General features: G+C 42.0%; 1 protein-coding gene and 1 pseudogene across 1 annotated transcript; one reads left to right on the forward strand and one right to left on the reverse strand.

The window, feature by feature from the left end:
* Positions 1-847: 847 nt before the first annotated feature.
* On the reverse strand, positions 848-1,021 carry LOC122918951 (annotated as a pseudogene).
* A 2,173-nt stretch (positions 1,022-3,194) lies between these two features.
* On the forward strand, positions 3,195-16,981 carry TIMM17A (translocase of inner mitochondrial membrane 17A). The gene is made up of 6 exons (XM_044267597.1): positions 3,195-3,258; positions 8,115-8,214; positions 8,337-8,400; positions 12,900-13,028; positions 13,836-13,946; positions 16,495-16,981. The coding sequence occupies exons 1-6, from the start codon at positions 3,233-3,235 to the stop codon at positions 16,578-16,580; spliced, it is 516 nt and encodes a 171-aa protein (XP_044123532.1). The 5' UTR covers positions 3,195-3,232; the 3' UTR covers positions 16,581-16,981.
* Positions 16,982-17,700: the final 719 nt, after the last annotated feature.

The raw sequence follows: 17,700 nt of genomic DNA on the forward strand, positions 1-17,700 counted from the left end.
AGGCAGAGAGACAAGCAGAGAGAGAGGGGGAAGCAAGTTCCCTGCTGAGCAGAGAGGCCGATGCGGGGCTCGATCCCAGGACCCCGAGATCCTGACCCAAGCCGAAGGCAGCAGCTTAACCCACTGAGCCACCCAGGCGCCCCCCTGCCCACACTTTTGTGCTATCATTCCCTCTACTTCAAATACATTTCTCCTCTCCACCAATCAGAATCTGACCACTCTTCAGACTGTGGCTTAAATGCGTTTATCACGCACATTTTGTGAAAACACTCAGGCCCCCAGGTCTCCCTCTCTCCTCTCAGGGCCTCTAGCACTTACCATGTTCTATGTCACACATTTTGGCAATTTTATAAAGTTGACCCAACTATTTCTCAAGGTTGCAGTTGTTCTCCCCAAGCACATTTTGAGGACCCTGACGGGGTAGCAACCGTACCAATATTTTTTGTACTCTTTCCACCCTAATCCTAAAACTAAGGACAATCCTGAGTACCCAGTAAGGGTCTTCTAATTGACTTGGGTTATACTCCCTCTAGGTCCTCTCTTGGTTCAGCATTACCTGTGCACCCTTGATATCTATCAAATGGTCATCTCTCGCCAATCTTAGGCCTTGTCGGTGACCCCTTCCCCAAGAATGGTGGAAGATGACCACCATTCCTTCCATTCACCTTCCAAGAGTGGAAGATGAATAAAAGCTAATTGGGGGGCGGGTGGCAGGGGTGGATAATCGCTTCAGAGTGCGGAAGAAGACACCAGTGCCATTGCCAGACTTGGTTACTTCATAGAGCTCAACCATCCAGGTGGTTTCCTGAGGATGATCTCCCTTTCTTTTTTTTTTTTTTTTTTTTTTTAGGGGAAAGCGCGAACGCAGTCCCCCACATACCACAAATTATGCAGTCGAGTTTCCCACATTTGGGGAAATCGCAGGGGTCAGCACATCTGGAGTGCAATGGATGATGATCTCCCTTTCTTTACCTTCTTCCTCACCTTGATCTCACCATCCTTTCCCCTTCTAGGGAATTCTCACAGCAAAACAGGCCCCAGAGTCACAGTTCTTTTAGTTCACATGTGAAGCTATTTTCCCCAAAGCAATACGCAGAGGACTTGGATCACAGGGGGTTCCAGCAGTAGTCTCCAACATGGCCCTGCTGTCTTGAATCACCCGTTCAAACTCCCCTCCCCTTTACTGTAACTTTTCTCCCAAGGACCCCCACTCCTTTCTTCCATCGTTCCTCCGTGTCTTTGGCCATTCTTTCAGTGAGGGCCATGACAGATCCTTAGACTTCTTTCAGACTCGCTAGGAGGAGATTAAAGTGCTAGTTCTTTTCTTCTGAGACATTTCTGCACTCAGATGAAAATGAATATTTTTGAAGGAGGGGTGATGTCTTCCTCCTCTAGCCAACAAAGGCTAAGTACAAGGCCCTACCCAGCCAAAAATGTCCTGTTATGCCCTATTTATCTGTCGCAGTTAAAAGAAAGCAGAGTGAGAAGTATAAGAATACTTGTTGGCCATCTGAGAAGGGCCTCCCAGAACAGTAAGGTTCTTTTGGATAGGGACTACTGGAATGGAGTGAGCTGCGTAACCACAGCCAAGAGTCTGGCCCTCTGTTTTGTAAACTCACAAACTTAATATTATCACCATCCCTGGTAATTGACTTGATTCAAAAGAACCCAGTTCACAAGAGGCAGATGCATAAACTAGTATAACTACCAAATGCACAAGCATAGTTTTGAGCACAAGCCAGGGAATTCTTTCCTAAAGGAAAATCTATTAAGAAACCAACTAACAATCAGAAAACTGCATAATGAATACGGACTAACAGCAAGGGGAGGTTGTTAAACCTAAGGAATATTTCACTTGGGTCCTGGTGAGAACAGAAAAAAATATCCTTGCCCCATGAGAATGCCAGTCTCTAGTTACTGAAATATTCATACCCACTAGGTCTGGGGTGCTGAGCAAATATCAAATTCTTGCTCTCTGGCTCCTCTTGTTGCCCATCTCCCACATTCTCTCTTCAGCTTGTGCAATTAATTAGACTTAAAGGTTCTTAATTATAGTCACATTGCAAAAAAAGACTTCTTGGTCGTTACATATAATCAGATGACTAGTGTGAACTGTTCTTTTCACATAAAGATATACATTGCTGACATCTCCAGTTCTGTGGAGTGTTCAGTTTATCTGCTTACCTTATTTTCAAGATTTGGTGGGTACCTCACTCTTCACTGCAGATCCGTATGAACTGCACTAATTTTTTCCATAAAATTTCCACAAATTTTAAAAAATTATTTGAGAAAGAGAGAGAGAGAGAGAGATCTTGAGCAGGGCAGAGGGGTAGAGGGAGAAGCAGACTTTCTGCTGAGGAGGAAGCCCAACGTGGGGCTCAATTCCAGGACCCGGTGATCATGACCTGAGCCAAAGGCAGATGCTTAACCAATTGAACCCCCCCCGCCCCCGCCCAGGTTCCCCTATATACTATTTTAAAGTCAATCTCAAAAGGAATGGAGAAGTGTTCCTTTAACAGACATCACATGACTGAGGTTTTGTTGACTGTAAGCTAAAAGAGGTCAATGGGTTCCCATCCTTTTGGTCTCCTCTTTTTTGAGGTAAACACCCCTCACATCTGGTGATCTTTTGGAGGGTGGACTGGACGAGGTTCTGTTGTCACAAATTGGTCACAACATTCAAGATGGCCCAGGTAAGTTCACTTCAAAAGCATTTATGGAACATCTATCACATTCCAAGCACTGTAATTATAAGGACTATGACACTGTCGGTCCTAACCCTGCTCTTGCTCTTTACAGTTGGTTGAGTTTCACAAACCATCGCGATTTAGCTAACGTTAATTCCCAAGTAGCAGCCAAGGTACTAGAAACAAACAAACAAACAAAGAAATGTATTTAGGAAATTTGGTGAACCCTAGCGGAATAAGGCCAGGTTTATCTCAGTCCACGGAACCTTCAGTGACCGTGTAACTTGAACTCCCCGCGACTGAGAAGCTACCAGTCCACGTAGCCCAGACTCGCAGCCTTCGAGGACCTGGACGGGGCAACTGCTGCTACGCAGCGCCTCTGCCCCGCCCCCACGCTGCCCTGAAATCCAGGTTCCCATTGGTTGCGGGAGGAAAAGGTGAACCAATCCACATAGACCTTAACGCCCTTCTCTCGAGATCACTTCCGCCTCTAGGGTCAGGCTCCACCCAAGTTGCCCGGCATCACTCGCGCAGGTGGAGTCAAGATGGAGGAGTACGCGCGAGAACCTTGGTGAGCTTTACCACTGTTACTGCTTTCCTCCTGCCCCTCTGCCCACGGTCCTCGTCCTCTCTTGCCCAGTGCGCGGAGGTGCGAATTGAACTCAGTCGCGGGCTTGTTGACCTGGGTTTGATAAACGTAGGCAGCGCCGTCTTAGAGCAGCCAGCCAGCTTCTCAGCCCTGTACTCCCCGGGCCGCGTGTGGCAGCCTCGCCTCCAGCAACCCTGCACCCCGATGACCTTGCATTGGATGAGGAGGCCCACGCTTAGGCTTGACGGAGCCTCGGAACCAGCTCCCAACCCGGGGCGTAGTCGATCTTGGGCGGGGTCCGTAATAAATCCCCTCTGTCTGCTGAGGTGACCTTGGACGCGTCCCCACGTCTCGCTTTGCTCAGTTCCTGTGTTGAGGAATGGGCAGGAGGCCGCTGAAAGGGATGCCATTCTTTTTTTTTTTTTTTTTTAAGATTTTATTTATTTGACAGAGAGAGACACAGAGAGAGGGAACACAAGCAGGGGGAGTGGGAGAGGGAGAAGCAGGTTTCCTGTCAAGCAGGGAGCCTGATGTGGGGCTCGATCCTAGGACCCTGGGATCATGACCTGAGCCGAAGGCAGATGCCCAACAACTGAGCCACCCAGGTGCCCCAAGGGATGCCATTCTTAAGGCATTATTTGTATCGTGACCTGTGTCCGCAGGGCAAAGCATTTTCAAATGTATGGAACAGAGATTTTACCTAAAGGGCCTGGGTAAGCTCCTGTAGACAGGAGCCTCGTTTTCACCCTTTGAATTCTGCCTTAAGGGAGAAGGGAGACAGGGATTATCTGGAAAATAGAGATAGTAGCATGTGTTCTTTGAGAAACCATGAACAGAAATTCAGGTATTCAGTATTTGAGTGAGGTCTCTGTGCGCACCACTACAGGTTTAAAGAGTAACAGCGTGAATAAATCAGGCACATACATAGTTATAGAACAGGTTAATTGCTGTCAGGTCTCAGATTGCCTAAATTTAAGGCTTCTGGGGGTGTTAAGAGGGGAATCAAATCTGGTTACTGCGTTAATCACCTGTTTATTGGGTTAGAGCAAAAGCCAGCGTCATCCTCAACTTGTGAAAATGCCTACGATTTTATATTTTTACCTTGCCAGCAGTAGCCATGTTACCTGCTTTGTGCCTTTTTTTTTTTTTTTTTTTAAGTCACTCAAATGGGATACGGGGCATGTTTCAGCACCTCCCTGCTCTTTAAAATTATCAAATGTAATTATCCCCCTTTCTAAAGTGTGCAGAATTCAGCACATTGTAGACTGTTAATCAGCTGCTATTGGGTGTAGTATAATGACACAGGCTGGCAGGAGGGTAATTTTTTTTTAACTTTGTTGAATTAAAGATATAAGAATAACGAGTTTTTATCTACTACTTGATGAGGTGGTCCCTTTGCTTTCTCTTAGTGCATATGTCCTGAAGTAATACAATCAGTTGTCTGGTTGGTTTTGTAGTCAGATCTGCTTTTGATCTTCTGTATTACCCCGTTTGGTAAGAGCATTTTTTCAAATCCCCCAACCTCAAACTGGAAGAATCTTCGTCCTCCTTCCACACCACCCCACCTCCAAACATATACACCATATGCTGTCTGAATTCTTTCATAACTCTGCCTTTCCATGCCTATTATTGATGAAGTTCTCGAACCTAAGTCAGGTTCGGTGGGGTGAGGTTCGGAGCCGACGGCTAAAGAAAGAATTCTTAAGACGTCTCTGGTGCAAAAAGGTGGTTTATTAGAGCACGGGGACAGGACCCGGGGGCAGGCAGAGATGCGGCTGCCCCGAGCCTGTGAGGAGTGTCTGGTTATATACACAGGAGTTGGGTAGGTGAGGACAAAGGGCTGTTCAGAAGGGCTATTGGGACAAAGAATACTATCAGGATATTGAAGGCCTGGTTACTATCAAGCCAAGGCCACTTTCCCTCTAATGAGGCACTAACATAAAGACAATTGGGAGTCTCCTGGTGGAATGTGACATTCCTGCTATCAAACGTCCTTGTTAGTGAGATTTAGGTTTAGAAGAAATTTAACTTTATTTACTTTTCTTTTTACCTCCGCCTCCTTTGGTTTCTTATGGAGGGGAGGGTGGCATTAGGGCTTGAGAAACTGAGTTCTGTGTCCTTGGAAATTGGGCTATTGATAAGGTAACTTCTTTGTAAATCTCAAGGACATTTGCAAATAAAGTGAGACTCCTGCCTTACAGGACTGTGATTTCTGCAAGATAACCATTTGCTCTTCCTTGGGGCAGTCAGGGGTGCCTGTGAAATGTCGCACATATTACCAAGGGGAGTGGGTGGAGAGGGGGTGCAAGGCGCCAGCCCCTGCTCCGTTCTCAGCCAGCCTCCTGCTCCCTCATCATTATCACAATCTTACGTGGCATCCTTAAAGCCTTTTGCAACAGCTTCTTAATTGCCCTCATTACATCCAGCCCGTTTTAATACATCATATGGACTTAATCATCCTAAATCCTTCATTTTACCATTTATTTCTTTTCAAAAACCTATAGTTTCTGTGATATAATGGAAATGATTCGGAGCTTTGGAGTCCTAGCTTTTGCATTTGAATTTTACTGGTTACAACCTATATGATCTTGGGCAGATTACTTAATCTCTGTCTGAGCCTCTGTCCACCGTAAAATGGAGAGGAGACAGGAATACTCTTCTTCACAAAGTTAAAAGCTTAGAAATTCTATTGGAGAATAACCTAACTTGCTTGAAAATCATAGGTCTTATTTGCATCGAAGACATCTAAAACATAGTTGATACTTAACAAATGATAACTTAATCGTGTTATGTTACTTTTTCTCTGTCCCCTGCATTTGTCTAGTATTTCCATTATTTTAGAGTCTAGCTTCAACTTTCCTTCTGTGTAGCCCATCACTTCTCTCTAGGAACATTTTGATTTAGCCAGAGTTCAGAAACTATTTCCATCTTGCCTTTGTTTTATATATCTCTCCTGGAATACTCTGGCTGCTCTCTGATCTGAACCCTGCTATTCTTTACTGATTTTTTTAATCCTCAACTAATAAGATTATTTGGACTAGTTCTTTTTAAAGTTACTGGCGCAAGGTGCCTCGTTAGCGCAGTAGGTAGCGCGTCAGTCTCATAAAGTTACTGGCGCACCACTCTGAGGGAGCCACTAATTCATTCTCCTTTGTCTTTTCTCTATACTTCCTGTTAGTCTTTCTACCATTTTAACACAATTTCCTAATCGTTTTTAGTCTCAAGCACTGCTTCTTAAACTATTAAAGTGAAACCAGGTCACCTGGGATCATGTTGAACTGTAGACTCTGATTCAGTAGGTCCTGGGTAAAGTTTTGCAGTCTTCGCATCTGACAAACTCCCAGGTGTTGCTGATTTTGCTTTTAGGATCACAAAAGCAAGCCTTGGTTATTAGCAAGGCCCGAAGCATCCTGCTGATGGAGTATGTGCTGCATGAGATATCATTCTGTACAAGGTCCTGATTTGTATTATACTTGAAAAAGAATATGATGTTTTGACTGCAAGGTTTTGTATTCTTGTCCACCAAAGGCATAAATTACTCATTCAAATTCTCTGGGAGCAGCTGCTCTCAATTCACAAGTTTACTTGAGCAAAGGGGATTGCCCATAGGTTCATTATGTAGCATTTGACCCTTGAGACTAGATCAAAGAAATTGCTTTTATTTACAGTGAGTCTAAAATGAATTTTTTTTAAAGTTTTATTTATTTGACAGATCACAAGTAGGCAGAGAGGCAGGCAGAGAGAGAGGAGGAAGCAGGCTCCCTGCTGAGCAGAGAGCCTGATGTGGGGCTCAACCCCAGGACCCTGGGATCATGACCTGAGCCAAAGGCAGAGGCTTTAACCCTCTGAGTCACCCAGGCGCCCCTAAAATGAATTTAACCAGGGACACCTGAGTGGCTCAGTTGGTTAAGCATCTGCCTTTGGCTCAGATCACCTCAGGTCAAGTTCCACAGCGGGCTCCTTTCTCAGCTGGGAGCCTGCTTCTCCCTCTGCCTGCTGCTCTTCCTGCTTGTTCTCTCCCTCTGACAAATAAATAAATAAAATATTTTTTAAAAACTGTATTTAACCATTCACAGACTTTTTTTATAAGCCAGATCCCTAGAATAGTAGTTCTGTTCTGATTACATTATTCAGGTTTCATCGTGTTGTATAAGTTAGGTCGCTGCATTTGGAAACTGGGTTTACAAATATAACCTCTAAATACTGGACATGAGAGTATTCTGGTGTGTTAAGTGGACGTAATACAGACCAAAGTTCCAAGTGCTAATGCGACTCAGTGAACCCAGAAAGAATTTCAAACTGGAGGTTGGGATACCAGGTGGTGGGTATTATAGAGGGCATGGCTTGCATGGAGCACTGGGTGTGGTGAAAAAATAATGAATACTGTTTTTCTGAAAATAAATAAATTGGAAAAAAAAACTGTTTAAATTGGTTTCCCTCTGCCCCTATTGAATCTTCATTTTGGCGGTCTCGACTTTAACTTCTACTGCAGCTGGAGAGCTTACTTCGATCCCTCGGAGATTGGATCAGCATTGAATATGATGTAATTTCCTACATAGTTGTTGAGTCACTGTTGCTCAGTGCCCAGCTGTGCATAGATGTGCTGATTATTAAACGAGAATGAAGCACTGCTAACAATAGGGGGTTAAAGCCGGTACCATTCCCTATGGCTTGGAGCTGAATAGATGCGGATATGTTCAGAATTCTTTTGTCTTTATTTTACTGGTTGCGGTGGGCCCTGCATTGGAATCTATTGCATCCCTTACTGTGTTAGGAAAGAAAGCTTTTATGGTTTATGAAAGAGAAATACAATCATCTTTTTTTCTCCCCGTTCTTAGCCCTTGGCGAATTGTCGATGATTGCGGTGGGGCCTTTACAATGGGTACCATAGGCGGTGGTGTCTTTCAGGCAATAAAAGGTTTTCGAAATTCTCCAGTGGTAAGTAGGTGAATGGTCTTATTTTATCATCAATTAAAATCTGGATTTGCTAGTATCACTGATGGCCCTATCGGGGGCTGGAAATGTATTGTACTTCTGTATTTTTGGTTGCTTCTTTATAGGGCGTAAACCACAGACTACGAGGGAGTTTGACTGCTATTAAAACCAGGGCTCCGCAGTTGGGAGGTAAGCAGAATTTTCCATTTGTACTTCACTATATCTTTTCTTGTTCGGTTGAAGATGAAGCTTAGTTCAGTCTTACAGGAATTACTGTCTCTGTAAGTTCTTCTGGATTTACGGTTTATTCAGAAAATTAACTGGAATTGCTGCATCCATTCATTGGAAAATTTTGTCTCTGTTCTTCAAACGATCAGTGGTATTTTGGTTTTGGTATTTTTGGGTTTTTTCCTCTTATCCAAAAGGAAGACTGTGTGTGTAAAGCTTAGGTTTGTGAGTCAGGAGTGATAGCTTCTGGGGTAATAGAAAGCAGAAGAGAATGTGATCGGAAGGATTGGGTTTCATGAGAGAGAGTGTGATGATGCTGCTCCGGCTCCTCTCCAAGGTTAGGTTTTGGATGTCATGCAGAGGTCAATGCAGAATGTGAAAAGAATTCATTACACTTTTTAAACTTGGTTATTCAGAAGATGGGAGAAGAGAGATGAGCTGGAGCGGGGCACTTGGGTGGCTCAGTGAAGCATCTGCCTTCACCTCAGGTCATGATCCGGGAGTCCCAGGAATGAGCCCCACATCCCGCTCCCTGAGTGGGAAGTCTGCTTCTCGCTCAGAGCCTCCCTCATCTCATGCTCTCTCTTTCTCTCTCTCTAATAAATAAATAAAAGCTTGGAGGCTATATTCATTTACAAAGATAAAGTCAGGTTGAGGAGACCATGTGGAACACATGAAAAGACTAAATACTTTTAGTCATTCCTAAGTAATTTTGTGTGACAGAAGAAATAGTCCTGTCTTTGTTTTTAGCATATTTTTCTTTGGAAAGACTGGCTGAGAGCTGCCATTTATCGGGTGCTTGCTATGTCCTAAGCACTCTCCTATGGGTTTTATAGTAGTATTTTAATCCTCACAACACCACAAGAGGTAAGTGTAATTATCCCCATTTTCCAGATGAGGAAATTGAGGCTGAAGTGATGATATATCTTTTTCCTTTTCTTTCCTCTGTAAAATGATACCCTCTGGAAAGTAAATAGTGACTGATTTTCCTTTGCTTTAATGGTTACTTATGTTGTCAAGAAGGGTAAGTAGTATTAAAGCACACACCAACCCTGAACTCTCAATATATGCAGAAGACATACAGGGTTTTGTATGTCTTTTAAGAGGCTGCTTTTATCACATTATGCTTTTTCAATGGATAAAAAAACAATCAGGTAAGGTTACAGCCAAGAGGGAACTTAAGGAGACATGACCACTAAATGTAATTTGGGATCCTGGAACAGAAGGACATAAAAACTAAAGAAATCTGAGTTAAATGTGGACTTAACATTGTGTTGATATTGGGTCATTAATTGTGCAGATGCACCATGGAAATGTAAGATGTTAGAAATTGTAAAACCAACTAGACTAAGTTGTGGTATGAGTGAATTGGGATTGTTTATTTCAGATCCCCGAGATTGGCTTTTTTTTTTTTTTTTTTTAAGGAAACTATTGAGAAATCTTTATGGTGTTTTGCTTTTTAAAAATACTGGAATGACATGGGCGCCTGGGTGGCTCAGTGGGTTAAGCCTCTGTCTTCAGCTCAAGTCATGATCTCAGGGGATCGAGCCTCGCATAGGCTTTCTGCTCAGTAGGGAGCCTGCTCCCTGCCCTGCCTGCCTCTCTGCCTACTTGTGATCACTCTCTGTCAGATAAATAAAATCTTAAAAAAAAATACTGGGGTGACATTTTCAATTTAATTCATTGAGCATTTACTGAGTTTTTCTTTCTTTTTTTTTTCCCCAAGATTTTATTTATTTATTTGACAGAGAGAGATCACAAGTAGGCAGAGAGAGAAGGGAAGCAGGTTCCCCGCCAAGCAGAGAGACCAACTCGGGGCTCGATCCCAGGACCCCGAGATCATGACCCAAGCCAAAGGCAGAGGCTCAACCCACTGAGCCACCCAGGTGCTCTACTGAGTTTTTCTAGTCAAAATCCAGGGGATAAAGCAACATGGAAAAATCATAGTTGTGTCCTGAAGAGACTTATATTTTCTTTTTCTTTTTTAAAAATATTTTATTTATGTATTTGACACAAGTAGGCAGAGAGGCAGGCAGAGAGAGAGGAGGAAGTAGGCTCTACTGAGCAGAGAACCCGATGCGGGGCTTGATCCCAGGACTCTGGGATCATGACCTGAGCTGAAGGCAGAGGCTTTAACCCACTGAGCCACCCAGGCACCCCAGGGCTTTTGACACATCCCTGCTATTCGTCAAGAATCTTTTACATTTTGGAACAAGATACCCCAGTCTCGTTTTGTATTTTCCCTCCCCTAGCCATAGAGTCAGCCATTCTGCCACAAAGCTCTGGTTCCTTTCAGTTGAGAATGGTGTTTAGAAGCCAAGATCTGGGTACGAAGTGTATCATTGCTTATTGGGGGGTTGCTGTTCCCAGGCTTCTTTGTAATAGATCTTGGGAGTGTATATGTATGTATGTAAACACACACAACACAAATCTATATCTATATCTATATCTATATTTGTACATACATGTTAAAAATCATGACTTCACACCAGAACCTCAGTTCCAATCCAGCCGCATAAGGTTTATTCTTACTTTCTCCCTTTTTATATGGATACCTCCATCTTTGTCCTGCCTGGGCGGTGGCACCCCACCCAGGGGCCACCCTTCCACATGGATACATGAAACTCCATGCCAGGCTGAGGTCCCTACCTTATCCTGCTTTGGCTTTGGCTCCTCACACTGGGCCACCCTTCTGGTAGACAGCCTTCTCACCCTGCTTGCACTCAGTCTTATTCTCATCAGTAACCATAGCTTATTCTGGCAATTATTTTTGGAGGATGGGCAGGTTTCAGACTCCTGTGAGGGATTGGGAGAGTCTTGTTTGAGGAATTTAGTGAGGTAATTCTAATATACCAAGGCATCAGATCTCTCCCAGGATGTAGAATTACTGAGTTAGAGGAAAGAACTAGTTTATTAGTTTATTTTTATATATGTGGTATCTAGTATTGGACGAGAAATGAGGGCTTATGGTATACTGAAACTGGTTATCTACTAGATTTAATGGATAATGTGAAAACGGAAAAAGGGTTCTGGTGACGATCTGGTTCTGACATTTGGAGGAACCCAGTGTGTTGCCCTTACTAACATATCCCTACTATTTTGAGATTTCACAGGGTAAAAAAATAAATTGATTAGGTCCCATTTTGGGCAGTTTTTCTTCTTTAATCATAATAAATATAACCACTCTTTATACAGTGCAAGTCATGTGCACTCATGATAGAGAATTAGGATGTTAGACAGGCATGAAGAAATTAAGTGATGTGTCACATCACCCAGAGATGCTGACAGTTAAAATCTTTGTGTTGTCCAAAGTTTTTTGTGTGTTTGTATATGTGTATGTGTGGGTATTTGTGTTTTTGTTTTTTTTTAAAGATTTTATTTATTTACTTGACAGAGATCACATGTAGGCAGAGAGGCAGGCAGAGAGGAAGGGAAGCAGGCCTCCTGCTGAGCAGAGAGCCCGATGTGGGACTCAATCCCAGGACCCAGAGATCATGACCTGAGCCAAAGGCAGCGGCTTAACCCACTGAGCCACCCAGGCACCCCAGGGTATTTGTTTTTTATTTGACAAAATTGTTAACTGTGTTTAGGAAAAGTTTAAGTGCCAAGTAATTTGATTTGGTGTGGTTTTTAGTTTCATGCTCGAGGAATAAAGGATAGAGAGAGGATAGGTCAGTTCTCTCCCTTTGATGTTCCATAATTCTAACTATTTGTATCATCCATTAGCCACCTTAGCATGTATTGGCTTACACCTCTAATACATTCCAGGATAGCTGGAGTTCTTTTGTATCTCTGTTGGTGATTTTTTTTAGAGTATTATATATGCTCAGTGATACTTACTGAAGAAAAGAAAAAATAGAGGTAAGGTAGAGCTATAAAAGGAGAAAGAAGGAAGAAGCAGGGTGGCTTTGTTGTGTTTACTGCTTTTTAAACAGAGATATTTGGTTCTGAAAGGAAGATTTGAATGTGTTCAGCCTGACTCTTCTAGGCTTGGCTTATTTCTTTTAGGCTTTGGGCCATTGCTAATTTTCAAGCTGATACCATACAACCCACACTTTATTGAAAAGATAAGTATTGGGGGCACCTGGGTGGCTCAGTGGGTTAAGCCTCTGCCTTTGGCTCAGGTCATGATCCCAGGGTCCTGGGATCGAGCTCCACATTGGGCTCTCTGCTCAGCGGGGAGCCTGCTTCCCTCTCTTTTTCTGTGCCTGCCTCTCTGCCTACTTGTGATCTCTGTCTGTCAAATAAATAAATAAAAATCTTTAAAAAAAAAAAAAAGAAAGAAAGAAAAGAAAAGTATTCGGACTGTTGGTTCAGTGCTTATCCAAACTTGTGTTTGCATGTATTTGTTTGGAGTGTGAGAGTTTGAATATAGTGTTGTTATTTAAAGTTATTTTTGACTGCTATATTTTAGATATAAGATGAAAAAACGAAATTTCTTTTGTTTTTAAATAAAACAGGTAGCTTTGCAGTTTGGGGAGGTTTATTTTCCATGATTGACTGCAGTATGGTTCAAGTCAGGGGGAAAGAAGATCCCTGGAACTCCATCACAAGTGGTGCCTTAACAGGAGCCATACTGGCAGCAAGAAGTAAGCAATCATTATCTAAAAAAGAGGGAAAAGTAAGCCGTCATTACAGACACACTCGTAAAAGCAAGACTTTTTGGAAAACCTTATCTGTCTTAATTTAGTGATCTCTAATAAATCAAAAAGCATTGCTTAACTCAGCATAGCATGACTGTATATGGCAATTTTGGGGAAGAAAATTAAGAGTATTTATTTGGAACATTTAAGAATGAGAGCATGGGGTTCTAACCTATGCAGTGGTTAAGAGCAGTTCAAGTTCCAGTTCTGCCATTTAGTAACGTGTGACTGGGCATTTTGCCAAACTTTTTGTTTCAACCATAGTTTCCTCATTGACACTCTGGAGTTAATCATACCTGCCACATAGTATTGTTATGAATGAGGAGCTTAGAACCATCTTCTGGATCTTCGGGTCAGAAAGCAAATACAGAATTGGGGGGTGGGGGCTTAGTGGTTTAGGCAAGGATCTGTAAACTTTTTCTGTAAAGAGCCAGATGGTAAATATTTTAGACTTTGTAGGGCTGAGGGGGTCTTTGCCAGCAGATGCTTAGTTCTATGATAATAACGTGAAAACAGCCATGGATGATATATAAATGAATGAGCATGACTGTGCTAATAAAACTTTACATAAATAGGCGATGAACTGGATTTGACCTATGGACCTTAGTTTGTTGACACCTGGTTTTTAGCCAGTGAGAAAGGAGGGTTGGGAATGAGGGTAGCATGAACCTTACGGACAGCTCTTTCCTTTACTGAGTCTTATATTAAACTAGTTTTCTATTAAAGTAATCTGTTTGTTATTAATGTATCCAGATGGACCAGTGGCCATGGTTGGGTCAGCAGCGATGGGTGGCATTCTCCTAGCTTTAATTGAAGGAGCTGGTATCTTGTTGACGAGATTTGCCTCTGCCCAGTTTCCCAATGGTGAGTCTTCTTCCTGCTTACTACCATAGCTCAGACGCTGGAATGACCTCTTGATACTTAGAGCGAACCTGTCTTCTAAAATATGGTAGTTTGTGATTTCTGCATTTGCCATTGTTCATGAGGATTACGATAATAGGCCCTGGTTCTATTTGAAATGGTAGATGTGGCTGTGGTTATTGTGTTTAACCACAGTAACCAAAATGCTTTGGTTAGATGGTTTGCTGTTGATCCTTCTTACAGTTCTCAGGTTTTGTCAGTGCTTGTGTGCATATTTCTAAGAAATGGCCAGTCATTTTAGAGGTGTTTGAAGAAAGGTCCTTGCAGATGTGTGACAGTAATGGTAGTCCATCCACAACCTCTTATTGTACATGTATGTATGTGCCAGGCATTGTTCTAGATGCTGGGATATAGTGGGAACCAAGCACTTAAATTCAGGTGGGAGGAGACCAGCTAACATGTTAACAGATAAATGAGATTTGATTGTTTTGCTTGCTTTGAAGAGGATGAAATAGAGTGATAGAAAGTAGCTATGTTTGGGAGGGTCACTTAACAGTTGGCAGGGGAAATTTTTTTGAGAGGTTGGTAAAATAATTTGTTGCTGATTGTTTCTTTTATCTGATATATAGGGAAAAGTTAAATCATGGGCTGAGTGATCATTACATGGTCAAGTAGTATTTGCTCAGCTGTTAAATTGTGTACCTTCTGGTAACCACAGAAAACTTCAGTTGTCTGTAAAGGGCCAGTGTTCCTTGACATTGGAAGGAAGAAAAAAGATAATCATGAGGGTTTTAGTAGGAAAAATTTGACCTGGCATTTGGGGAAGGAAATATACAGAATAGCGACACATGTTGAAAATTATTTTTGGAGCCTGGAAAAGATTCAGCATAGAGTTAGGAATAGATCATAGTTCCCAGTTTGATTTGATTTCCCTGAGGCGCCTAGCAAGGGATTCAGTGTCTCTTTGGCACTGTTGGTAAACACTGCTCAGTAGATGCCAGGGATGTTCTAGGGACCTCCTAGATCCTCTCACCTTCTGTTCCTGCTTTTTAATCATTACTTCTGAGTTAATAATCTGTTATGATGGACACATTCTAATTTTGCTTCTTAGTTTGTTTTTATCACTTTGGTGTGAAAGGTTTCACGTAAAACATCAGAAAAGTTTACTTTTTTTCAGAAATTCAGAAACGTAACAAAAACGTCAGTTATGTTGTTTTTCTTTCTTTTTTGTTTTTTTAAGTAGGTTCTTCACCCTGGGGGCTCACACTCACGACTCAGATCAAGAGTCTCATGCTCTACTGACTGAGCCAGCCAGGCGTCCCAAGTTACATTGTGTTACAGAAATTAGTCTAGGTTACCTTGCTTTAGCCTTTTTTCCTCAGAGGAAATCCTTAAAAGAACTGTATTTTATTTGAGATAGGAGATGCGTTTCTGAAAAGCTGTGTTGGGAAATCTTTGAAGAGTTAATCATATTTTTCGAATTAACTGATGTGAAAAAGTTTTTAAAACAGTGGGAAAAAATGAAGTAAAACTGTATCTAAGTAATAATGGTTATCTTTGGTTTATCTGTTTCTCTAGTTTTCTGAAATGAACAGATAATGCTTTTATAGTGGGAAAAAAATGTATCATTGGATTGAAGCATTGGAAAGCTTCAGGGAATTTTATCACTGCCCTCTTTCTGTCTTCTCTACAGTTATGTTTTAGTCTGCTTTAGTTTCCCTGAGGAAAATAATTGTGATTATGCCCATAAAAGTCTTTTTTTTTTTTAAGAGCCACATTTTTGGGGGGTGCATTGGGTGGCTCATCCTGTTAAGCATCTGACTTTGGTTTTGGATCTGGTCTTGATCTCAGGGTTGTAATATTGAGCCTGTGTCCATCTGCGTCGTGCCCAGCCCAGGCTTACATTTCTCTCTCCCTCTCTCTTTGCCTCTGCCACCCCCCACCTCCCCAACTCACACCCTTCACACTTGTTCTTTCTCTCTCAAATAAATCTTAAACAAAACAAAACACTTTTTTCCCTCAGTTCACAGGCCCTCCCATCCTTTGAAAGCTAAATATTAACAAGACTTTGTTCTACAGCAAACTAGGGGATGTCTTCCCATTTCGGAACTCATTCTCTAACTGGTTGTATAAACCGGGTTACTGATTGCTCTTAAAACCTGACTAAGATACTTAAACTTTGTGAAAATAATTTTAAATAGCTACTGAAAAATATGTCAAGATGTGCGAGATTTTTGCCATCTTTATAGCAGCCTGTTACAGCAATTGCTTTAAAAACTTGAATTCACTTCTTGCTATAATTAACCCATTGGACTTTCCTGGCATACCCGTTGAGAGCTGTTCATTCTGGAGCATAAGGGAAGCCAGGCTGTCGTGTTTTACCACATTTGGAGGCACTCTCATGAAAATTGGGCAGTAGAAATTCAGAGGACAGCTCTAAGGTAGCACATTATTTTTACTGAGTTGATTGATTTGCTCTCTACAGAGACTTGTTCTTTTTAATTGTGTAATAGAAAGGTGGTTTTAAGATTCTTTTCTTTCTTAACTGCAGGTCCTCAGTTCGCTGAAGACCCTTCTCAGCTGCCTTCAGCCCAGTTACCATCCTCACCTTTTGGAGACTATCGACAATATCAGTAGGACTTCTTTCCCAGGATTTCTGTAACAGAATGAGCTGTAGTTCAAGAAGGAATTTCAGAAGATAAGTTATAGTCTGTTTTTAAAGCCACAGGTGGGACAGCTATGGCCAAATAGGCTTTGAAGAGACATTTAGCTCTTTTTTCTATTTAAGGGAACATTGCAGGGGTGGGGCGCAGACATTAAAAGATAATACATTTATTTATTCACAGTTGGATTGCATTTGTGATCAAAATAAATGTCTAATACCTTTAAAAGAAAATATAATAAATGCTTAGAAGATGAAGGACTACTGGGCAAACAACAGTGAGACGTGACCATCATTTCTTTGGAGATTTCTCTGCCTGATTTTGTGTGTTCTGTCAGCCAAACAATAAAAAACTGGAATTCGCTCTTTCTTTTAAGATAAGTTGTAGAGTTCTACTTTTCAACCTCGAATACTTCAGATAATGCAAATTGTGTTGAAAATTGCATGATTTATAGTTAGGCTCTCATCTCACTTGAAGTAAATTATGTATGAGAAGAATTATGCAGAGTTAACATGGATCGTCTCACAGTAGATACTGTGTGGATTGAAGGGTGAGCTGAAATACCCTTTACTTTGAAAGTAAAATATGCGATTTTTTGGTTTTGAAGATGTCAGATGTAAAACTTTCTTTACCTTTGAGGCTCCTGTGTCTTGATTCTTTTTTTTATATATATAAAGATTTTTATTTATTTATTTAGAGCGGGTTTGGGGGATGGGGTGAGGAGCAGAAGGAGAGAGAGAATCCCAAGTCGAATCCATGCTGAGCATGGAGCCCGACTTGGGGCTCGATCCCAGGACTCTGAGATCATGTCATGTCCCAAGCCGATATCAAGAGTCAGACGCTCAACTGACTGAGCCACCCAGGTGCCCCTTCCGTGTCTTGATTCTTGATTATCAGCAGCCTCCCCAAAAACAACTTCCTTCCAATTCTACCTAATTCTATACAAGAAGAATTCATGCAGGGTATAGTAACCCTGGAAAAGTTTGGTGTTTACTGTGTGCTTGAAAATAAAATGTATGCTAGTTTTAATGTGTTCCAAGTCCCCTGAAGCTAATCTTCATAAAGGGTGTATTGTGGGGTCTGATTGAGCCTGG

The sequence above is a fragment of the Neovison vison genome, chromosome 10 (assembly GCF_020171115.1).
Source record: "Neovison vison isolate M4711 chromosome 10, ASM_NN_V1, whole genome shotgun sequence".
NCBI lineage: Eukaryota > Metazoa > Chordata > Mammalia > Carnivora > Mustelidae > Neogale > Neogale vison.